General features: G+C 34.2%; 1 protein-coding gene across 3 annotated transcripts in view; it reads left to right on the forward strand.

Annotated features, from left to right (window-relative positions):
- LOC123525348 (uncharacterized) overlaps nt 1-23,852 on the forward strand; it is a 59,239-nt gene extending 35,387 nt beyond the window's left edge. For all 3 annotated transcript variants that reach the window (XM_053537936.1, XM_053537935.1, XM_053537937.1), the window contains 8 exons: nt 70-227; nt 3,102-3,217; nt 3,595-3,796; nt 5,510-5,578; nt 10,349-10,737; nt 15,010-15,128; nt 16,328-16,440; nt 18,139-23,852. In XM_053537936.1, the coding sequence (XP_053393911.1) occupies nt 70-227; nt 3,102-3,217; nt 3,595-3,796; nt 5,510-5,578; nt 10,349-10,737; nt 15,010-15,128; nt 16,328-16,440; nt 18,139-18,156 (1,184 nt within the window). In that variant the 3' untranslated portion in view covers nt 18,157-23,852. The remainder of the gene's footprint in view (nt 1-69; nt 228-3,101; nt 3,218-3,594; nt 3,797-5,509; nt 5,579-10,348; nt 10,738-15,009; nt 15,129-16,327; nt 16,441-18,138) is intronic.
- Nucleotides 23,853-26,095: the final 2,243 nt, after the last annotated feature.

The following is a 26,095-nucleotide window of genomic DNA, read 5'->3' on the forward strand; positions in this document are numbered from 1 at the left end:
CCACTGTATATTTATATATTGTAGAATTTATGATTTTAACATTGAAATAATATTTCATGTTTGTTTCAGTATGTGCATTTTGGATGATATTTGGTGGAAACAAGTACCCCGAGGGCAGTGCCGGGAATCCAAACAGGACGGAAGTTTCTGTAGATGGTTTCGTTAACTTCAATGAGGCAATGTTTTCTTTGTGGAGAATGACCCTTGTTGATGAATATGCATATGAAGTATGTAACCCCGATATACAGTTTAGACAAAACAGAAAGAAAGTTTTAAAACAGTTTTTTTTTTTTAAGTTTTGATTTATTTAGGTACAGCTGGATTTTGAATACATTTGTTGTCTGTCACTGTGGTCAGTAATATTTCAAGATGATAGTTAGAACCTCATTTCTGTCCTGTATAATTATTGTTGTAATTTTCTTAAAAATTGGTGAGTTCTTAAACTTAGACAGTAAGGGAATTTCCTGGCTCCTAAGCTTGTTTTAACAATGTTAATTAATTATTATTAGCTGTACTTTTCATGTAGTTAAATGGCTTGTAGTCTGCATTTTTATGCCCCCCTTCGAAGAAGCAGGGGTATATTGTTTTGCAGATGTCGGTCGGTCGGTCGGAATGTAGACCAATCCGTTTCCGGATGATAACTAACGCTTGGGCCTAGGATCGTGAAAGTTGATAGGGAGGTTGATCATCACCAGCAGATGACCCCTATTGATTTTGAGGTCTCTATGTCAAAGGTCAAGGTCACAGTGACCCTGAATAGTAAAACGGTTTCCGGATGATAACTCAAGAACACTTGGGCCTAGGATCATGAAAGTTGACAGGGAGGTTGGTCATGACCAGCAGATGACCCCTATTGATTTTGAGGTCAGTATGTTAAAGGTCAAGGTCACAGTAGCCCTGAACAATTAAATGGTTTCCGGATGATAACTCAAGAACGCTTTGGCCTAGGGTCACGAAAGTTGATAGGGAGGTTGGTCATGACCAGCAGATGTCCCCTATTGATTTTGAGGTCAGTATGTCTAAAGTCAAGGTCACAGTGACCAGGAACAGTAAAATGGTTTCCGGGCAATAACTCAAGAATGCTTGGGCCTAGTGTCAGGAAAATTGATAGTTAGGTTGGCCATGACCAGATGATCTTGAGGTCATTAGGTCAAAGGTCAAGGGCACATTGGCCAGGAACATTTAAGCGGTTTCTGATCTTCTTGTCCAAAACCATAGGGCTTTGATATTTGGTATGTAGCAAAATCTAGTGGTCCTCTACCAAGAATGTTCAGATTATTTCCCTGGGGTCAAATATGGCCCCACCCTGGGGGTCACATGGTTTATATAGACTTATATAGGAAAATTTTTTGAAAAACCTCTTGTCCAAAACCACAGGGCCTAGGGCTTTGATATTTTGTATATGACATCATCTAGTGGTCCTCTACTAAGATTGTTCAAATTATTCCCCTAGGGCAAATATGGCTCCGCCCTGGGGGTCACTGGTTAACATAGACTTATATAGGGAAAAACTTTGTAAATCTTCTTGTCCAAACCACAAAGACTATGGCTTTGATATCTTGTAATGTAGCATCATCTAGTGGTTCTCTACCAAGTTTGTTCAAATTATCCCTCTAGGGTCAAATATGGCCCCTCCCCAGGGGTCACATGGTTCATATAGACTTATATAGGGAAAAACCTAGAATCTTCATGTCCATAACTTACATCATTCAAATTTGGACCACATGTATAGTTTTGAGTGGCAAGATGAACCTTGACATGAGTTGACCTTGATCTTGACCTAGTGTCCCACTTTCACATTTCTGTAGCTACAGCCTTCAGATTTGGACCACATGCATAGGTTTGTGTACTGAAACAAACTTTGACCTTGTTATTGACCTAGTGACCTACTTTCACATTTTTAAGGTACAGACTTCAAATTTGGACCACATGCATAGTTTTTTGTTCCAAAATAAAATTTGATCTTGAGATTGACCTAGTGACCTACTTTTACATTTCTGAAGGTACAGGCTTCAGATTTGGACCACTTGCATAGTTTTGTGTTCTGAAATAAAATTTGACCTTGATTTTGACCTAGTGACCTACTTTCACATTTTCTCAAGCTGCAGCCTTCAGATTTGAACCACATGCATAAGTGAGCATATAATTTGTTCCTTGTTCAATTACTAAATGCATCAAGGGGGGCATTTCGTGTTCGACAAGCTCTTGTTATATATTGAGACATAGAGTGAAACTCTCTGGGTTTTTTTTATCTCTCCTGTGTGCTCGAAGTGAGCTTTTCCCAATGTCCATCAACAATTATTTCGAACATGGCCTTCTTAACCACTTAGTCTTTATCAACCAACTGTATAGGTGTATTTCTTTGGTTGTTAAATGAATTCTATTCTTTGCAGAACTGTTGAATGTCTTGGCAACACAACAGAAAAAATGTAAAACTCTGTTCATAAAATGTTTGCCTTATTTAAAATGATTTCACACAAATATTCCTTAGGACCCAGTACCAAAAATAGGTTGCATCTGATTTTGAAAAATGTGGCAACTGGAGCTTTCATGAAAGTATCTCATGGGTGGCCCATAGATTATTCCAGTTGTGGAAAACAATGGCCAGAAGAACTAAACATAGAAAATTCCCCAAGCTATATCTCCTTAACTGCTTGTTGATCCAATTTTAGAATTGTTATACAAAAATGTTCCTGTGATTACCATCTTCCAAAAGAGTTCAAGTTATGATGATTTGACAAAAACATCACTGCAAGGGATACAAATAGAAAAATCTTCACACATCATCTTCAAAACCAATGATTCTGGTTTGAAATAGTTTCACAGAAATGTTCCTTGGGTGACCTTCTACTGAAATGACTGCTAGGTTGACAAAGTTTATTTTACTTATTAAGCTTTATTGAGCATTTTGAAAACTTTTTTCCCCATTGTTTTCAAAGTAAAAATATACTTCTTGGATGCCCCTTTATCAAACATATTACCTGTTTAAGATGTGAAACAGGTGATCAGTCTTGTGTTATTTAAAACACTGATTTTATTCCTATAAAGAGAAATGACAAGATTTTTAATATGATTTGAATTACCTCTATTCTATATTGCAGGGAATGAAAAACATAGATTCCATCATGGCTGACATTTTGGTTGGTACCTGGCTGTTTTTGTCTGCAGTTCTCTGTCTCAACCTTCTCATTGCCTTGTTCTCAGATACATTTCAAAGGTACAATTAGTCATCATAGTGAATTAATAATGGTGAAATTTATATGCAGGTATTATATGAGGATTCCTAATACTAACTGATGTTTTAAAAATGTTGCTCAAGATTGTTAATTATGATTTTCAGAAAAGATACTGGTATTTCCAGTACATTTGATAGTTAAACAGATTACTGTATTTAAAACAGTGCTATTCATCCAAATGTTTGTACCAGCTACTCAGTTCAGAGGTAATGACTCCTGCTCCTTGTAAGAGATTAATACTGATTTTATTTCAAGGATACTGACCCAACAGATATTCAAATGTGTGTTTTCTTCTTTGCATTCAAAATGAAGTAATTGCTTTCAAGAAAGAATTAAAAATTAAATGTTTATCTCCTAGAGTATATGACAATGCTCGAGCAAATGCTGTGATGCAGAAAGCTGTAATGATTCTGTCGTTCTGGGAAGGTATGAGTCACGAGGCACGCAATAAGTTCCTTGACCATATCCAAGCCAACTGTGCACCATTCAAGGACTACTACGATGATGATATGACCGAGAGTGATGACGCTGATCTCAAGAAAGTCACAATACAAATAAAGGTAAATTTATGTAACATTCTCCAGTGAATGACTTTGTTATATTCTCCAGTGAATGACTGTGTTACATTCTCCATTGAATAACTGTGTTACATTCTCCAGTGAATGAGTGTTACATTCTCCATTGTATGACTGAGTTACATTCTCCATCGAATAACTGTGTTACATTCTCCAGTGAATGATTTTGTTTTATTCTCCAGTGAATGACTTTGTTATATTCTCCAGTGAATGACTGTGTTACATTCTCCAGTGAATGACTGTGTTACATTCTCCATTGAATAACTGTGTTACATTCTCCAGTGAATGACTGTGTTACATTCTCCATTGTATGACTGAGTAACATTCTCCATTGAATGAATGTGATACATTTTCCATTGTCAATGGTTATGTTATATTATCCAGTGAATGAATATGTTACATGCTCCATTGAATGACTATGTTACATTCTCCAGTGAATTATGTTAAATCTCCATTGTATGACTGTGTTACATTCTTCATTGTCAATGGTTATGTTACATTCTCCGTTGAATGACTGTTACATTCTCCATTGTCAGTGGTTATGCTACATTCTCCAGTGAATGACTGTGTTACATTCTCCATTGTCAATGGTTATGCTACATTCTCCAGAGAATGACTGTGTTACATTCGCAGTTGTCAATGGTTATGCTACAGTCTCCAGTGAATAACTGTTACATTCTCCATTGTCAATAGTTATGCTACATTCTTCAGTGAATAACTGTTACATTCTCCATTGTGAATGGTTATGCTACATTCTCCATTGAATGACTGTTACAGTCTCCATTGTCAATGGTTATGCTACATTCTCCATTGAATGACTGTTACAGTCTCCATTGTCAATGGTTATGCTACATTCTCCATTGAATGACTGTTACAGTCTCCATTGTCAATGGTTATGCTACATTCTCCATTGAATGTCTGTGTTATATTCTTCAGTAAATGGTTGTGTGACAGTCTGCTATTTCAGTCGTTATGTTAGATTCTCCACTGAATGACTGTATTACATTCTCCAGTGAATTATTGTGTTACATTCTCCAGTGAATTATTGTGTTAGTCATTCTCCAGTGAATGACCATGTTATATTCTCCAGTGAATGACCATGTTACATTCTCCAGTGAATTACTGTGTTACATTCTCCAGTGAATTATTGTGCTACATTCTCCAGTGAATTATTGTGTTAGTCATTCTACGGTGAATGACCATGTCATTCACTGGTGAATGACCATGTTACAATTCTCCAATGAATTACTGTGTTATATTCTCCAGTGAATTATTGTGTTACATTCTCCAGTGAATTACTGTGTTACATTCTCCAGTGAATGACTGTGTTACATTCTCCAGTGAATTATTGTGTTAGTCATTCTCCGGTGAATGACCATGTTACAATTCTCCAGTGAATTACTGTGTTACATTCTCCAGTGAATTATTGTGTTAGTCATTCTCCAGTGAATGACCAAGTTACAATTCTCCACTGAGTTACATTCTCCAGTGTAGACAGAATTAAACGATTTCACAGTATGCAAATATATGCATCATTTATGAGGGTATAACTGCATTTATGTTAAATTGTAAAACATCAGCTGAAATTAACAGATCTTACCTTTAAAATAAAATGCTAGATGCAAATTTTGTGACTATTTACACTTTGTTGAAAATGAGAAATATTATAATTGTTTTATGTACTTTTTCAACTTACAGGAAGAACTAGATGATCTGAAGGAGAGATGGGCGGATCAGTTTGGTCTGGGTGATGAGAAGACTGCGCTGGTTAGTATAACTCTATTTATCAACTGTAGTAGAAAATGTGCCGCACAATTCATAGGCAGTTGAATTTTTTTATTATTCAGAGGTTTATAAAAACTTAACAGTGCATATCAATTGTACAGTGAGGTTATCAAATATAATTAGACTGATAGGGAATGTAATGTTTGTACATTGAACTATGTAATCATATATAACATTTTTCTAATATAAACCATTGCAGCATTATGATATTGCAAAAGTAATTTGATTTATACCATTGAAAAAGAATTTTTTACAAACTTTTGTTTGTTTTTACATATCAAGATATTTTTCACTCAACAAATTTGACATTTTCACTAGTGACTCAGCCACCTGTAAAAACAAAATTCAGCTAGGGTTTACTTTATGAAAGATGTTTTAATCTTATACCAAAAGAAACAAATTTCTTCAATTTATTTCTATTTGTAGTATCCAACATAAGTAAGTCTTATGGAACTGTCAAATATTTAAAATAAATGTTCAGCACAATATGCCAGTATTACATGCAAATTAATTAAGAAATAATATATCTCATGAAGTGATTTGTCTTTGAATAAAATCATTGTTTGGAGTTCAGATGTGAAGAATTATATCACGAGGGCGCAGCCCGAGTGATATAATAATACGCATCTGAACGACAATGATTTTATTCAAGAGCAAATTACTAAATGAGATATATTATTTCCATTCTAACACATTACCAAGGATTTTTAAGGACATCCTTGACGACGTCCATCAAATATTTGCCTGTTTTTTGTTGGTTTCTTTTTCAACGCGCCGCTATGCTGTTTGACACTATGACGTAATAGTTGTGACGTCAGAATAGTGAATTGTTGTAAAATAACCCACAACTTTCAGCCTTCTTTGTTTAATAGGAAAATGAATCAAGTCGTGTTAGAATGTAGGTTTTTAAATGGTACAATGGTGAAAATACAATAATGAAGTTTCATTCAGCTTGGAGTCAACTGTTCAGGACCTTGGGCTAATTCTAGTCTATAACTGTTAGCAAAAGTAATTTATTTTATGCTGTTTGGTGAAATACTGAAATTTATTAGTGAAACAAAATTGATATTTTCACTGTTTCAAACAGTGAAAATATCATTTTTATTTTTCACTGGTATGGAACTACACTTAAATGCAAATGAATATGAATTATAAATGATAGAAAATTCCTTGCAAAATATACTTCAGTAAAGGTATAGATGTATAAAAATGATAACAGGATCATAGATATTTACATTCTATCATAATTAAATGTAAAAGAAATCAGGAAACATTATAGAACTATTTACAGCTTATCTGCAAAGATACCCTGACATCACGACATTATGACGTCATGATGCAATGCACATGACATTGCACGGACAAACTGGATATAATTTGGTTAAAATTATTAAAAATGCATAAAATATTAATAGAAAATTTGTTTGTTTCAGTGTAAGATTGAAATATATTTCTCTTGTGAGGACCATAATTTACATTTTCACTTGCGGCTGCACCACTCATGAAAATATTGCATTATAGTGTTCACTTGGTGAAATATATTTCCATCTTACACTAAAACAAACAAATATGTATCTTCTATAACTTGGCACTTATTTTCTTTAAATCATACTTTACTTTTAGATTTTAAAAGTCATAAGTGCAGTCAAATTTTGCATTTAATTGCTCAATAATTGAAGGTCATGAAAACAAGAGAAAATTTAGTTTTGTGCACATAGTTTGCATAGAAGGAAGGTGCCAGAGAATTGCAATGTCACCTTAATAAAGTTTAAAAGCATAATTTTGAAATCTGTTGTTTGAACAGTTAGATGAGGTAAGTAAATAATTCCCTGTTGTTAAAAATCAAATGTGTTTTTCAATTTAGCATGCTAGTTACTGACATCACTGGCTGTGGTTGTATATGTCCTAAGATTGTGTTAATACTACAGAATCACTTGTCAGTGGTATTGACATACCATACTGTCCCCATCCACATTTATCACAGACAAGCTTGTTTTTCTTACTTTCAGTGACAGCCAAAGCCTTTTGAGCATATATTCTATAATGTATTAGTGCTGAATTTGAATTATTGAAATTTGTCATAGACAAATCAATTTTCATTAGTAGATTTAAAATCTGTTCAGTAATTCGTATCATTTGATTTTTGTGCTGCATTCAGCCAAACATTTGAATGTTAAAGATAAACTACTAATATCGGAACAGTTTTATGGAGGAATGTAGATTGTGTGATAATAAGGTTACCAGTTTCAGTTTCACTTTTATTATGAAGAGGAAAAATAATGTATAAGGAAGCAAAATTTAGGCTGTTTTACATCTGCTTTACAATATTTGATGTTTGACATGTTCGTATTTTAATGCATTTCTGGGATCTCGCCAGACATGAAAAATGCTTAGTGGGGAAATGGGGGTTTGCTTGAAAATGCTTCTGAAATTTTTTTTTACTTCTAAGACACTTTTTGGAAAAAGCCTGCCTAAGTGTTCTTCAGCTAAGCTAAAATCTGCATAATAAAAGAGAAAATTCAAATGAAAATTCATTTTGAATGTTATAGTATGTTACATATAAGATATGACCTTGAACCCCTGGCTTAATGTATTTGCTTAACTGGATGTAATTAACCTTTGTCATTACCTGCAAAAGACAAGCATAGTTTGCTGTGCTAGAAATGCTATCTGCATGACATTTGAAATGCAGTTATTTTGTATTACTGCACTTTTATATAATTGATAAGCATTTTTAGCGTGACTATTCAAGGAAGAGATAGAGTATTGGACTTGCCCGTGCATTGGCGTCATCATCCCGATTTGGTTAAGATTTTATATGTTAGCTGGTATCTCAGTAACCACTAATAGGAATGGACTGAAACTTCACACACTTGTTCACTGTGATGATCTGTCAGGCAATGCACATGTTTCATAGCTCTACTTTGCATTTTTACAAAGTTTGCCCCTTTTTCAACTTTAATTTTCATTCAGTTGACAATGCTCTTGAATAGTCCAGCATTACTGTCTTCAGACAGCTCTTGTTCTTACTGATGTTTAATATGGCTAGTAAATTATTTTAGCACATTTTGCATGAAAGTCTTAATGTTTAAATAAACCACAATATAATGCACTGTTTAGCACCAGTTCAAAACTTGAACATGTTCTTAACAACTAATTATATTTCTGAAAATGAAGTTAAAGTGGGGATATAATGGAGTCATCTTACAGTCAGTCAGTTAATGCAGTCAGTATGTCATTCCATTGCAAAATGATTTCACATTTTATAAGGGATTCTAATGAAAATACCAATGATCACAATAAAGTGTAGATGTGGACAACTTATTTTTTGTCAGTTGGACAAAGTGGGGAGCTGGGCACTTGATAAGTCAGCCTTATTCAGTGAAAAGTTTGTAATGCAAAATTGTTTTCACATTTTTTTTTCCTGCATTCACCCTATGAAAGAAGATGTGGTAGTGAGTATAGTTGGATGGCTTAGTTTCCATCATCCACAGTTTACATAAGCATCTTCTCTAAAACTGCTGGTCAGAATTACATCAAACTTGGTCTGTAGCATCCTGGCAAAGTCCTCTCTCAATTTCATTAAATTTGGGACACTTGGCCTCTTTAAGGGACTACTAGAACTAAAAATATAAGAATGTTTCAGTGACTTGTCTTCGTCTCATAAACAGCTTGAATGATGGATCTTCATCAAACTTAGTCTGTAATATCATTGTTATGTCCTCTCCCAATGTTGTTCAAATGATGGTACTCTTGAGCCAGAAATAGAAATACCTTTAAACAACTTCTTTTTGTGAACCACACAGCGGATATTTATCAAACTTGGTTTGTAGCACTATGATAAGGTCCTATCCAAAATTTGACCTGGTTTATGTTTTTTGATAATAAACACCATTGTTACCATTTATGATTCATTGTGACATACATATATTCAAGGTCAAAAAAAAACGGTCAGGTGTGAGGCTAAGGTCTGTTACAGCCTTCTTGTTAAAGGTATTCCAATGAGGCTTCATACAAAAGATCACCATGAAGGATAGATGTGTATGTTGTTTTTTTCTGTGATGGACAAAGCTTGGGGCAGTTAGCACTCATTGCCCCTCATCATTATGGTATGAACCCCTTCCACAGTTTTTAATGGATTCCAACAAAACTTCTTACATATGATCACCGTGATGTGTAGATGACTTACTTTTTTAGGGTGGACAAATGTTGGGGGCAACCAAACCTGCATACTCCCTAAAATCGAGGATTACTTCAACAATATGAGGGATTAACATTTTCTTGGGTGGACACATAGACCTCCTCCCTGTCTCTAAAAAGTGTCTTTCTTTACATATTAAAATTCATCTGGTCTTTTGTAAAGGAAACAGCCACTCAGATTACCTCACTCTTGATTTATTTTGCTTAAATCTTGTCACTCCACAGTTAAAAAAGTCATATATATTTTTGGGAAACAAAATGTTTTCTTTCTTCTGACAAATTATTATTCGAGGTATTAATGACATTTAGTGATAGCTCCAGTTTTTTTTTGGTTTATTTTAAAGTTACTCAGTGGACAACACATTAAAAAAATTTTTTTCACATATTTGTGAGTCCTAGTCGATAAGCCATCCTAAATAGTGGCATTTATTCTAAACAGTTTTGTTACAAGTATTTTTAGAGTAACCAGCTGCAGCTATTGACACTCTAATCCTTCCAGCATCAATATGTCATCTTAGAATTTAAATATACAATTTTACTGCATTATTACAGGAGGAACTACAAGAGGAAGAGCCACCCAAAACTGACAGCAAGGGGAAAATGATAACAACACAGAAATTTGAAAGTGAAATTGAGAACTTACGAGATGAGATTCGAATGGGGCTTGTTGAGTTGCAGAAACAACAGACCCATATGATGCATAAGTTTAAACAAGACATGAAAGTGGTGAAATCTCTCATACTGGATTTGTCTGCACAGGGTTCAGGGGGGCAGAGTGGATCTGGAGGAGGGAGGGGTAACTCTGGTGGGGATGGAGGTCCAGGAGATATGGGTGTGGGGGCTTTCATGCAGTCTCCAGATGTAATGACGTCAGAGGGGATGATGATGTATCCAGGATATGTCCAACAGATAGAACCTGGAGTTATGGCAACTACACAAGAGTAAGTCAGAGAAGGAACAAGAGGACCATGATGGTCCTGAATCACTCACCTCTTCCCACATGACCCAGTTTTGAGTATGACGTCGTTTTTTCTATTATTTGACATAGTGACCTAGTTTTTGAGCTCATGTGACCCAGTTTTGAACTTGACCTAGATATTGTGGAGATAAAAATTCTGACCAATTTTCATGGAGATCCATTGAAAAATATGGTCTCTAGAGAGGTCACAAGGTTTTTCTATTATTTGACCTATTGACCTAGTTTTCGAAGGTACATGACCCTGTTTTGAACTTTACCTAGATATCATCAAGGTGAACATTCTCACTAATTTTCATGAAGATCTCGTGAAAAATGGCCTCTAGAGAGGTCACAAGGTTTTTCTATTTTTATACCTACTGGCCTAGTTTTTGACCGCACTTGACCCAGTTTCGAAACTGACCTAGATATCATCAAGGTGAACATTCAGATCAATTTTCATGAAGATCCATTGAAAAATATGGCCTCTAGAGAGGTCAAAAGATTTTTCTAATTTTAGACCTACTGACCTAGTTTTTGACCGCAGTTGACTCAGTTTCAAACTTGACCTAGATATCATCAAGATGAACATTCAGACCAACTTTCATACAGATCCCATGAAAAGTATGGCCTCTAGAGAGGTCACAAGGTTTTTTTATTATTTGACCTACTGACCTAGTTTTTTTATGGCGAGTGACCCACTTTCAAACTTGACCTAGATATCATCAAGGTGAACATTCTGACCAATTTTCATGAAGATCCATTCAAGGGTATGGCCTCTAGAGAGGTCACAAGGTTTTTCTATTTCAAGACCTACTGACCTAGTTTTTGATTGCAGTTGACCCAGTTTCAAACTTGATCTATATATCATCAAGATAAATATTCAGACCAACTTTCACACAGATCCCATGAAAAATATGGCCTCTAGAGAGGTCACAACGTTTTTTCATTATTTGACCTACTGACCTACTTTTTGATGGCACGTGACCCACTTTCGAACTTAGATATCATCAAGATGAACATTCTGACCAATTTTTATGGAGATCCATTCACAAATATGGCCTCTAGAGAGGTCACAAGGTTTTTCTATTTTTAGACCTACTGACCTAGTTTTTGACCGCACATGACCCTGTTTCAAACCTAGATATCATCAAGATGAACATTCAGACCAACTTTCATACAGATCCCATGAAAAATATGGCCTTTAGAGAGGTCACAAGGTTTTTCTATTATTTGACCTACTGACCTAGTTTTTTTACGGCAATGACCCAGTTTCAAACTTGACCTAGATATCATCAAGATGAACATTCAGACCAACTTTCATACAGATCCCATGAAAATATGGCTTTAGAGAGGTCACAAGGTTTTTCTATTATTTGACCTACTGACCTAGTTTTTTACTCACTGCTCAGTTTTTATCTGATCGCTCGATGTCCGTCTGACCGTCTTTTCGACGTTTTCTTGTCTGTCAACATTTTAGCTATGTGTATGCGATTGAAGCTGTATTTTTCAATTAACTTCATGAATACTGTCATAATGATAAAAACTGATGAATCTGGGCCGAGTTCGAAAAGGGTCACTCGGGTCAAAAACTATGTCACTAGGTCAAATAAAAGAAATAACCTTTGATTTGCGATAGGACTGTTTTTTCAATTAATTTCATGAATTATTGGTCAGAATGAAACTTGATAAAATCTAGCGGAGTCAAAAATGGGTCATCTCGTGTCAAAAACTAGTCATAGGTCAAATCAAGAAAAACTTGTATGATATAGTTGACTGTATTTTTCAATTATTCTTCTAATATTGGTCAGTAATGATAACTTGATTAAATTAGCTGAGTCGAAAAATGGTTCATTCGGGTTAAATACTAGTCATAAGGTCAAATAAAAGAAACCTTGTGTATTGCTGATAGAGGGTAGTTTTTCAAATTTATCTCATGAATTTGGTTCAGTAAGACTAGCCTTGATGAAATAGCAAAGAAACGAAAATGGTCAAACTGAGATCAAAACTAGGTCACTAGTCTAAACAGGAGAAAGCCTTGTGTAGGCGATAGAGCGGTATTTTTCAAATTGTCTTCATGAATTTTGGTCATGATTGATTACTTTGATGAATGACTAGGCGAGTTTCGAAAATAGTCATCTGGGTCAAACACTAGGTCATAGGTAAATTAGGAAAAAACCTTTTATGCGATATGTGTATTTTTAAAACTGATCTTCATGAATATTGGTCAAATGTGCCTTGATGAAATCAGGCAAGTCGAATTGGGTATCTCGGGTTTCAAAATAGGTCATGTCAAATCAAAGAATAACCTTGTGTATTGCGATAAAGTGCGTTATTTTTCAATTATTCTTCATGAATATTGGTCAGAATGATAACCTTGATAAAATCTAGGCCGAGTAAAAATGGAACATCCTCGGGTTTAAAACTAGGTCCAGTAGGTCAAATCAAAGGAAAAAACCTTGTGTAATCTGCATGAGCATGTAATTTTTCAATTGATTTCATTCAATTTGGCAGAATGAATGGCCTTTGAATGAAATTTGCAGCGATGTTCGATAAATGGGTTCCATCTTGTAGGTCTAAAAATTAGTCATAGTCAAATCAGAGAAAAATTGTGTATGCGAAGAGGCGTATTTTTCAATTGTATCTTCATGAATTTTGGTCATAATGAATTTACCTTGATGAAATCTAGGCGGAGTTTGAAATGGGTATCTGGAGTCAAAAACTAGGTCACTAGTACAAATAAGGAAAAACCTTGTGTATGCGATAGGGCTGTTATTTTTCAATGTTCTTCATGAAATTTAGCCAGAATTATTTACCTTGTTAAATCTAGGGAGTTCGAAAAAGGGTCATTTCGGTGATCAAAAACTAGGTCATGAGGTAAATCGAGAAAAACATTGTTGTATGCAATAAGTGAAGTTTTCAGTTGATCTTATGATAATTTGGTCAGAGTGATTGCCTTGATGAAATCTAGGTCGAGTTTAATATGGTTATCTGAGGTAAAAAATAGGTCACTAGGTCAAATTAAAGAAAAATTTTGTGTATGCGATAGAGACTGTTTTTTTTCAATTGATTTTATGAAATTTGGTCAGGATGATTGCCTTAATGAAATCTAGGTCGAATTTGAATATGGGTCATCTGAGGTCAAAAACAAGGTCACTTGGTCAAATCAAACACAAAATTTGTGTATGTGATAGAGGCTGTATTTTTCAATTGATCTTCATGAATTTTGGTCAGAATGATTGCCTTGATAAAATCTAGGTCGAGTTTGAACATGGGTCATCTAGGGTCAAAAACTAGGCCATATCTAAGAAAATGCTTGTTTTATCGCAAGAGACCAATTTTTTGGTCCAATCTTAATGAAAATTGGTCAGAATATTTGTTTCCATGAAATCACTAGGTCAAACATGTTTTACACTGTTATGGTGTGTTTCTTAGGTGAGCGACCTAGGGCCATCTTGGCCCTCTTGTTTACGGCATATGACCCAGTTTCAAACTTGACCTAGATATCATCAAGATTAACATTCTGACCAATTTTCATGAAGATTTTATAAAATATATGGCCTCTAGAGAGGTCACAAGGTTTTTCTATTTTTAGACCTACTGACCTAGTTTTTGATGGCACTTGACCCAGTTTCGAACTTGACCTAGATATCATCAAGATGAACATTCTGACCAACTTTCATAAAGATCCCACAAAAAATGTGACCTCTAAGAGTGGTCACAAGCAAAAGTTTACGCACGCTCGCACGGACGACGGACACCGCACGATCACAAAAGCTCACCTTGTCACTTTGTGACAGGTGAGCTAAAAAGAATTATTCTACACACCTATCTGCATATTGCTATAGTACCTTTTAGGGTTTAAAATGTCAATTATTATGTTATATAGTAACTAATTTTCGAAAAGAAAATATTATCTGCGTAACAAAAAAAATTATGCATGCTCGTGTTAAGAGAATAAATTTATTTTCATCCAGTACAGTGTGACATTATTCCAGTATTTATGCACAGTACATTTATTCAGCTATAATATATAGTTTTGACTGTTTTTCGTTAAATGTTTTATATTTATGTCAGATCCAGTAACTTACACAAATTGTCCTTTACACATATACTGTAGAAAATAATTGGTTAGATTGGTTGTTAATTCTACATCTATAACAATGATACAATTAGAAATCATTGTGTAGAGCTCCCTGCTATTGTAGCTATGCACCAGGAAGGTAGCTGTTTCATCACATGAAATTTGTATTTCTAGTACGAGACCTAGACCAGGCACTGGAAAGAAGAAGAAGAAGAAACAAAAAATGCCAATAGAAGAATCAAGAATGGGCCAACTTTTTATGACAGGAGAGCCTTCTGAGGAAACATTTACTGGTAGCTTTCTCATATATATTTTTCATTTTAAGGTAGTTCTGCTCATTTGATAACTTTAATGCAATGACCTAAAGTCACTTATCCAAAATCGTTGGATAAAGTCTGGACCTGGGATAGGGAATTGAAAATTAATCAGCACTTTATTTGCAATTTGTAAGTTTGTAAAAATGACAATGTAACAATAGTTCTAATAATTGATTAACTATAATGCTGACATAACACAGATCCAAATCATGTCTTGAAATCAATTTGCAATTGTTTGATCTCTTTCAACATGTGTACATGTCTCAAGATAAAGCATATTAACCTATACGTTCTTTGTCATAATAATAATATCTTAATTTACAACGGTGAGACGTTTCATTAAAATCTGCACTGTAGAAATTTTTCTAGTCACAAAAATATCCTCAAAATTGACTTCCATTATACAATTAGTCCAAAAAAAAGTTCAGGCACACAATCCTGTCTTTTTAACCCTTAGCCTGCTGCAGGCGAATTTAACAGCCTTTGCAAACAGCTTGGAACCAGATCAGACGCCGATTAAATCTGCATCTGATCAGGTTCCAAGCTGTTTGCTACTCTGACAATATTTCTTCCAATTTTGGAACAAATTGAATGGACTTTACAATTTTAGCAGACGACATTTCCAGCAGATGACAATTTATCTAGCATGCTAAAGGTTAACTTAACCAGATTTTCTTTGTAAGTCTTGAACTCTAAAAAATTGATCTATAACCTAATTCTACATTATTGAAAATATTATATTCCTAACCTGCAGAGCTACCTTTATATCCCAGTAGATCTCCTAAATAACTTAAAGTAATTGATTTGGATATACATTATCTTAGCTGAACTTTGATGCTTTCAATAGATAGAATACAGTAGGTCAGGAATTCTGTATCAAGTTTACATAAGCAATGCAAATCATGCCTACACTAAGAACAAAAAACTAACAGTATCATGACCTTTCACTGGTTGTTAATATATAGTAACAAGTTCACTCATAAATTTAGCATGTTATGAGTTGTCCTACATCTTAGTGTGTAAAAGAAGTTTTGTCATTATCAGTGAAAACAAAGGTATATTTTGCAGGGGGAGTGGGGAGGGGGGGATTAGAAGCAGTCTCTTAATAAAAAAGTGGCTTAGTTAATACACTAAAGCTTTGGTCCCCATTTCATATGTTGTTTGTATAATTGTAGGTTTATTTGCTCCCAGCCCCTCTCTTCATGAACCAGTGGTTGAGGTTTCTACACATGATATTATATCTGAAGACATATATAGCACAGATATACTACCACACTCAAGGTCTTCTGTAAGTATATTCTTCTTGATCAAGGGAGTTAATCAATTACCATACAATCAGTTTCTTTCCATTACAATGTTCACACCTACTCAGTTTCCTAAAATTTTAATATTTTGCCAGTTCTGAACAGCAGTCAGTCCTGCATTCAAAAACCATGCTTAGAAGACTCCGATATTAGTCTCTGTTTGGAGGTGATAATAATTCACATCAGATTACAGTGTTGACATTTAATTTGGTAACCAGACCTCTTTAGAGGCAAGACAAAATGTCTCTGCTCTGTTTGGGCATGTCAGATTACAATGCTGACATTTAATTTGGTAACCAGGCAACTATAAAGGCAAAATGTCTCTGTCCACAAATGACTTTAGCCCTATCCTGACTTACTGATAAACTTTGCAAAATGCCACATTGCTTAAAATACAGCTAAGTATGTTTTTAATTAGGGATGGGAACGAATACTGAAATCAATATTTGAATATTCGGTTTGCCATATTGGAATATATTCGAATATTCGGTTTGTTTAAGTGGAAGCTTTAAATTCTTATTAAGTGATTGGCAATACACAATGTATTCATTTGTCTAAAGCGTGAAACACGTATAAGGCCTAAAAAATGTATGTTTCGGTTAAACCTGCCGACGCTAGTGTTTTATTTCATGATTGTGTCTCGATAATCATGAACATATTTAACTAATTCAGTGTTTTAGCTTCAAAATGATACAAAAAAAATCAAATCGATGATAATATCGACCGTCGCAACTTTATCTAAAAATAGCAGGTCGTCCCATTTAAGCACGTGTCGCGCTGTTGTATTACTGCCTCCATTTTGAAAATTTTCAATCGGCGTGTAAAAAGCAAGTAAGGCAGACTTTAACCTCCTTCAACATGATCTTATACATCTATCATATGTTATTTCTTGATTTTATTATAAACTACTTCAAAATTTGTTTCGAATACGGCCGATTGCGAATGAAAACCGATTCTGCGGATGGTCTGAAATGTTGTACAAAATATTGTAAAAAGATCGACTACAAGTTTGGTATTGTTTTTGAAAAAAAAAATTCTAAATCTTGTTACATAAAACAGGCGCCAATAAAAATGAACAAAAGATAAAAAGGTATCGCATTTACGCCTATTGCAAACTGTTAATCCGTAACGATTACCCCAGCTAATTATGCATTGCATTTTTCTTGCTAATTGGACATCTTTTGACATGCATCTGACACATTTACACCAGTTGCAAACTGTTAATCTGTAGCGGTGGCCCCTGCCAATTATGCATTGCTATTTACTTGTTAATTGGACATCTTTTGATACGCGATTACAAACAGATTTATTCTGTAGAATTAGCATGCTTATATTGCCCAAAATCAATGATACTTGTTTTGAAAAAAAAAATTACAATAATTTACGAATATTCGAATTTGATTTTCATATTCGAATATTCGACCGATATTCATTCCCATCCCTATTTTTAATACTTCAGTATTATTATGTTTATAATTATAAAATGTGTGCTCTGTAAGTATGTTTTGACATAGAAAAAGATCATGAACATAGAAATGTATAAGATTTTTCTGACTTAATTTGTGATGTTCACTTGTTCAGAGAAAAAACTATAAGAAAACAGATGACTTTTAATAAACAGATGACTATAATGTATGATTGTCCTTGAACTTGTTACTTATAACTATATATCTTTACTTCAGACTCAAGATGCAGACTAGTCTACAGCATGATGTCTTATTCCAAGTTTTGTATTAGTATACTTGTACAGTATTTATGCACCATTTACAGCAGTCTGGTTCTAGATCTTTATTCTCTTTGTGAACAGTTAAGGTTTTTTTTGTGTTGAAAGAGATTATTACTTGCTAAATACAAATTAGTCGACTCTGTAAAATTTTGTATCTGTTTGCTGAAACTTGCATATATATTTGAAAATCTTTTGTCATGTAAAAATGATATGGCTAATGATTGAAGCAGGCAATGTTGAAATTAGAATGACTTTTTGCCTTAAAGTACATTGCTCAAGAACATATAATTTAACATCACTATGCTGTGTGTATTATGCCAAAATAAATAAGAATATTGTATCATTAGGAATCTTGACTAAAACATGGTAGACTAGTGCCAACATTTGAATGTTTAAGGCCGTGTATTAGTGTTTACTATATAACACTTCATTTTGGCAGTAGTATTATTATGGCGCTCTCGCGTTTGAGTTCTGTTGCTCCAAAATAAAGCATTTCTAATTTGTTAGCCATTAAATTTGAATGCCATCAATAAAAGCATGGATACTTTAAATGTACTGGAAGCAATTAAAGTAAAGATTTCAGTGAATGTTTCATCACTGAACTATCAAAAATGTTTTTACAGTTTTAACATATTAACAGAACTTAAACACAATACAAAGGGTATCATTACGTAGCAGGAGTTTCTTTTTGTCTTAAAAGCACAAAACAGTTGACATTGTACATGTATGGTAACTAAAGGCACAAATAATTCATGCATGCACTCAAGGACTTTAAAAATGCCTCATCCATATATGGCTGTTATGTCAGCTTTGCAGCTTGTTTGCAAATATTTTGATATTCACTTATTCATTGAATTGATCCATTATGGTGGTTTCTTTTGTGATACTTGAAGCATGCTCATTGAGTGCATGTTGTAATTCATGTCCTACAAAGTTCACAGCCAGCATTTACAAACAGTGAATGAAAATTACAACCTGGCAAACAAAAAATCTTCTATTGAAACACTATAATGTGGTAAGATTAAACACCATCCATTAAACACCTAGAAATGTTCAAGAACACTTTATTTCCCATTTTTGAAACGACAGGCAATTTAGCAGCTACAAAGATTTGCAGAATACGTCAGTTGTAAAATACATGAAAACTTAATAGCTGAAGTACGTTTAAAAATGAAATGATTTTTTTCGGTGTTCATGCAAAATGAATGACAGAATAGGATCGGCAAATCCATGAATTGCGCTAGCAATTCTTGTTTAATTTGCCGATCCTATTCTGTCGTTCATTTCGCATGAACACCGAAAAAAATAGTTTCATTTCTTATATTTACATTATATTTCCTTTCCATTTGTAAACAAGATAATATTATAAATTGCACATATTTTGTGGCATTTAGCATTAAAATCAGCTTCCCGGCCATTCCGTTCACCAGACGGAACAACTTCGACGTCATCTAAGGAACGTTCTCCCTGACTATACACGGACATCTTCAAAACAGCGGTCAGTTATCACTAAGCAGCAATGACGTAACTTTCGCACCTTTCCTTTTGCTGTTCATACGAAATGAACGTCATAATTTTCAATGGGAAAGAATAGGGGAATGTAAATATAACATTAACCGTTGACAAGTGAATCTGACGCTACGATGGCGAGACAAAGAGATAAAATTGCAAAACCTTACTGACTTTCCGATAGTTATTTTTACATATGTAGTCATTTTGGTCTTCACCTATCAATCAAAATTTACTACTGCTGCTGTTCTTCGTTAATCAAAACCTTATTGGATTTATTTAATAAATAAGTAAATGATATAACTAAACAAAATTATTATACATGAAAAAAAACTGTTTTTAGTATTTATACACAAATGAGTATATCAGGAAGAAGCTTTGCAGCTGACTACCAGTGAAAACTACAAACTTTCTCATTTTCACGGTAGCTGGTAGTTTCGCGACTTCAAAATTTCACGGAGACACACGAATTGCGTAAGTCGCTAACTTGAATAGCGTGAAACCATTTCTAGGTTTATAATATTTTGATAAGTGTGAATCACCAAAATCTAAATGGGCAGGCTGCAATCTTGAGTTCCACCTTTGACACAACCATGTAAGCATTATGAATTATGTCAGCATCACTTATGTTGGAGTGGAGTTTTGCAGTTAGAAATACTGGTCAATTCATTTAACTTCTGTAATGGCTTGAATGAATATTCAGTAACGGAATAATACTCCTCCAAATATGAGCTTCACGAACTATAGTCATGCTTCATGTGACACAGAAAAATCACCACCTTTAATGCCCTTATTTAATATGTACAATTCATAAATATAAACATGAAGAAAATCATCTTGGATCAAATTTTTTCAAATGTTTAAATGAGGTGTTTTAAAGTATTTCAGTGTAGTTACTTTATCATCATTTATGAATTATTCAGGTACTGCTTATATTCAGCATATATATTACTAGTGACTGGACTTGAAATGAAATGATTTTGAGTTCAGTTTTACACATTAATTACTGGAATGTACTAATAGATCTGTCCTGAAAAATGCCAGAATTGCGTGTTATACTGTAGATATTGCTGTTGTGGCTTCAGAATTTACAAAGAGACTGTGATATAACTTATTTTATTATTCCGTTTTTATTGTACAGTTTGTATTTGTACATAATGTGTAGATAGAGAGTATTATTTATAGTTCAGCAAATTTATATTTTATTTTGTTATGTAGAACTTCTTTATACAAATATATATTGTCAGACAAAATTTAATAGAAGTTTAGTTGGTCTCTTCTACTAAACAGGTGTTAAATTATTTATAACTTAAGTAAAATTGTGCAATGAATCTATTTCACAACCTTAGCTGTGTTATGAAAGAAACAGAGAGATCAGAATAATTGTATTTTAAAAACTGCTTTTGTTTTAGTTTTTAAATGACTTTACAAGTGTTGTCTTTTCCTACCTGTTACAGGTGTCTTAAAGTAAGCATGCATTGTTACACTTTCCATTGTAACTAGATATTAAGCCTGATTCTCTTAGTTTCATCATGTAAATCATGCAAATTGATTAGGCATATGATATAATAGTGCCTTTTAGTTATTTCATGGGAGTTACCATACTTTGCCTACCTCGTCTGTCTGTCTGTCTGTCTGTCCATCCATCTGTACTGAACTATCTACACTTTTTCTAAAAAACCTGTGGTCAGATTTTTAATGAAATTTCACAGGAGTGATTGATATGAAACCTTATTTTGTATATCAACATGTTTAACATTGATTTTTTTGCAGAGTTGTGGCCCCTTAAAGGTCATTTTATTTTAATAGAATCTGGACTACTTCTCTTATACTATTGATAGGATTTTAGTGTAATGTAATTGGAATGATCAATGATCAGTACCTAGCCTTGTTACACATATAATTATAACATTCTTATGATTGAATGGTTTTGATGATAATATATCTTTGATTAATAGGCATAAAGTCTATCTTGTCTGCACTTCATCTCCAAAACTTCTGTCAAGATTTCAAAGATGCTTTGCAGGAGGGATTGATATAAAATCTATATTGTAGAGTTATGGATTTTCCTTTATTTTTAGCGAGATTTGGACAAAACTTCATACATGGGGTCAGTACCACAGTCTTTTTAATTGAAAACCTGCCATAGCAAGATAAATGCATGGGAAGACATGTTTTGTGTGTGTGTGTGTGTGTTTTTTTAAATAGAAAACAACCATCTAGATTTAGATTATTAAACAGCGATGCACCATTTGAGCCGTGCCATGACAAAACCAACATAGTGGCTTTGCGTCCAGCATGGATCCAGACAAGCCTGCGCATCCGTGCAGTCTGTTCAAGATCAATGCTGTTTGCTAACAGTTTCTCTAATTACTATAGGCTTTGAAAGCGAACAGCATGGATCCTGACCAGACTGCGCGGATGCGCAGGCTGGTCTGGATCCATGCTGGGCGCAAAGCCACTATGTTGGTTTTCTCATGGCGCGGCTCATTTTATAAACTGTGATAACAATGTTTTTTCATGTACATAGATGAGACTATTATATTGATTAAAACTGGGAAGATACATGAAAACAAAATATAGTTTTTACATTTTCTACATGCGTTTTAGCTTTTGCAAAATTAAATTTATATTGACTAAATATAAAGAAAAACCTACTAATAGCGCTTTTATATATTTACATATTGTTCCTTTTACTTTTCTGATTGACTTCTTTTATAGAATAAGATTAGTTTTATAGAAGCATTAAGTAGAATGGTCCAAGATACTTTCACAGGATATAGAGAGGGTACAGAGATGCAGTAGTCATGCAGTTTTCAGGACTGGATATGACCTTTGTTCAAAATATTTTTTTATTAGATCTTTTTTAAACAAATTTTACAAATAATAAACTAATATATTTAAATACTTTTTCAAAGGAAAAATGGAAATGTATTTATGTAATAGATAGGGCCTATCTTTTTGTTTGTTTTAAAACTGCTACTAACAAGGTCTGTATACAAGTTTTTCTTGTAGCTTGCAAACTAACTACACTTGCTTTCTATAGCAAATACCAGTAAAAAGGCTAAACTGTTTCTGTTGAACTGAGGTTTTTATTCGGGACAGTTTACAGTACTTGAAACATTTACACCATGGGGAAGTATATAATATACTAGTATGTGCCTTTGTAGAAATGTATTTTTGAACTGATCTTTATAAGTAATGTCTGTGTATATCTTCATCTCATTTTTGCATATAGTACATTGTGCTGCTTGCCATTGTTGCTCTCTTATAAAATGTAAACATTCCAATGATAAGTTGTGAAAATGGATAAACTTGTCATGTACCTCAGTAATTGAATGTTTTCGTAGGCCAATATATAATCTTTTTATACACTTAAAGAGATGTATTATGTGATGATGCAGGTTGTCCGTCTTTTAGCAATTTGTATGAGTTATAAGTCAAGGTCACAGTGACTGTTAGTATAAAACCTTTTTCTGCTCAATATCTTGAAGACCCAGCTTTGACCTACAATCCGCCTACGGGTCAAACATATTGCCTGTGTTGATTTTGAGGTAAGTGGGTCAGAGTTCAAGGTGACACAACTGTTAGTACAAAAAGTACTTCCCAGTAGTTTGATTTGATCTGTGACCTTCAAAATTTTCAGGGACATTGCAAGTAGTCAGTAGATGACCCCTATTGATTTTGAGTTCGAAGGTCGTGGTCACAGTGGCTGTTAGTACATTCTGATTAATATTTTGAGAATGACTTTACCCAGGACACTCAAATTTGTCCAGCACATTGCTGATAGACAACGAAGGACTCTCATGTTTTTGAGATCAGTGGGTCTTCAGGTATAATACAGAGACCGCAAGTCAAAAAGGAACATCAAACCATGGACCCCTCTTAATTGATATTTTAAAACGTTTTTTAATCAAATGTCGTCGATACTGTAATGCGAAGTGATCAGGTGGACATATGTGTTGTTGCTGGTCATCTATTTATTTTCCTCTTAGAACCTTCAGAATGCTTGACCTATGATTCCAAAGATTTATAGTTACATTACTTCGTTATAGTTACATTACTTCGGGCGTATTTTGCTCTGCACAACATAAGGGTGCTTTTGTTCCAAATATTGATGCTTTGTCATATATTATAAAATAAAATAGAATATTAGAAGTTGTCTGTATTTCTTAATTTTATTTCCATACTGAAAATTATGCAAAATACAAATAGATAAGCCACACAACTATCTGATATTGTGCCAAACGTACTGATTTCCATTACAGCAGGGCACCCGAACGTTGTTACATGGTTACATGAACAATTGTGTTTCAACAAAGTGGTGAACATATCAGGGTGTAAAAGTTTATGTCAGGAAATCTTTCCCGTGTGTAACCAATTCTGCGCTCCCCACACTCACAGAAAATTTCTGACAAGTTTTAATAAAATGATGGCCAAGAGTCTAACGAGGTCGACGCCCGTCTGTATGTGCTTCATGTATTAATTGTATCGAACCCCTGTGATAATGCCTAGTTACGACATAATCACAATAGGTTAACAAAATACCGCCCTGACAAAAGTTCAGTATGTTCCTGTTCTGCTAACTAAAATACCCATTCAAGTATCATCCGAAGACAAATGGAGTGGAATTTGTCAATTGACTTCTAATTTTCTATTGATAGATAGATAGATAGATTCTTTATTACCTCCAACAAGAGCTATCAATAATTACAGATATACATACAAACATAATCACATCAAAATAGAACAACATGAGATACAATATTATGTACAGACAGCATATCACAAAGCATCAGTACGTTAACCATGATATGAAATAAATAGCACATGTACACAAATTTACTCAACCTTGATTCAGGTATATTTGCAGTTTAACTATTAAAAATGCAAGAGGTGTATGGTTGAGATATCCCGATATACATCCTTCCGAAACGAAACGAAGAATACAAAAAGGGTAGCAAGCCTTATTATACTCCATTATATTCATCATTATAGACAGTACAGCACAGCACATATAGGCATAAATATAATGCACAAAAATAAACGATAACAATATGGCTAAAATCCCAGTTGGGAGTATTTAATTTAAGTACAGACTGTGTGAAGCTATAAGTATTTTCCGTTATGATAAGGCAGTATGTTATATAAAACGCATCGTATGATGACATATGACAGTATATAATAGTGCAAATAATTACAGATTCACAGTGATTTATATCTATACATCCTGTAGACCAACCTATGGAAGCGTATATCGTACATCCTGCTGGCGTGTTCATGTAGGGAAAGGCATGTTATGGTATGTCCACATGCTTCAATAGAACACATCATGCCGACATAATTAACATCTCTTGTCTATATAATATTTCAGTATCGCTACTTGAAGTTTTGTGGCATGCTAATATGTTCTTACCTTTGCTACATATATTATTACGACATTTTAATAATAAGGATATGTAGACATACATCAACACATTTTTGCGAGAAGGTGTATCGCGCTTTGGCTATATATACAGAGTATCGCGGTTTATCTTTTCCCTAATTATATATATGATCTTAGTATTCCGACATACGTTTTGACAACTTTACCACTTAAACCATTTCGGAGAAACGTCAAAACATAGTAACTAAACCGTCCGTCCGTGTGTGCGTCTCTCTGTCTGTCCGTCTCCACTTTGCCTGTCTGGAGCATAACTTAAAAAAACTATTCAAGGGTTTGACTTCTCTCAGTTCGTCTGTCCGTCCGTCCCCACTTTGTTTGTCCGGAACATAACTTAACTAGATGACCACGGGCAATATGTCGAGCCCGCCCTTTTAAATATATGACTGTGACCTCGACCTTTGACCTTTGCACATGACACTCCGTCTCTACGTGAAACATTCATGCTAAATATAAACAAGATTCCTCAATGCAAGTCAAAGTTATGGGCCGGACAAGATCTGATATGACATTTGATCCCCAATTGTGACATTGACTTTTAAGTTAGGATATCAAGCGGAAAAGTAAAGTTCATGAAATTTTGTACTGAACTTAGTTCAAAATGAAATTACTTATGCTGGAGAAATATTTCTTCTGCACTGCACTTCTTTTATTATAATTATTCTCTAATCTTAATTCAAATATTGTAGGTTGACCTTCAATAATAACCAAGAAAATAGATTGACAAAGAAAAAGAAAAAAGGAATAACTCAACAATAACTGGGGCTAGAGATATGGTTACTGGGTATTTCACTCTTTCTCATCGCCATCTACCTATATTCCAAGATTGAAGTTAATCCCTAGCATAGTTTTTAAGTTAAGCTCCGGACAAGCAAAGAGAAAGTAAAAATGAGCTAAAACAAGTTACTAAAATTGGAATAATGGTTTCTGGGTACTGCACTCCTCCTTGTTGCCATCTATC

This window comes from Mercenaria mercenaria, chromosome 3, assembly GCF_021730395.1.
Source record: "Mercenaria mercenaria strain notata chromosome 3, MADL_Memer_1, whole genome shotgun sequence".
Lineage (NCBI taxonomy): Eukaryota > Metazoa > Mollusca > Bivalvia > Venerida > Veneridae > Mercenaria > Mercenaria mercenaria.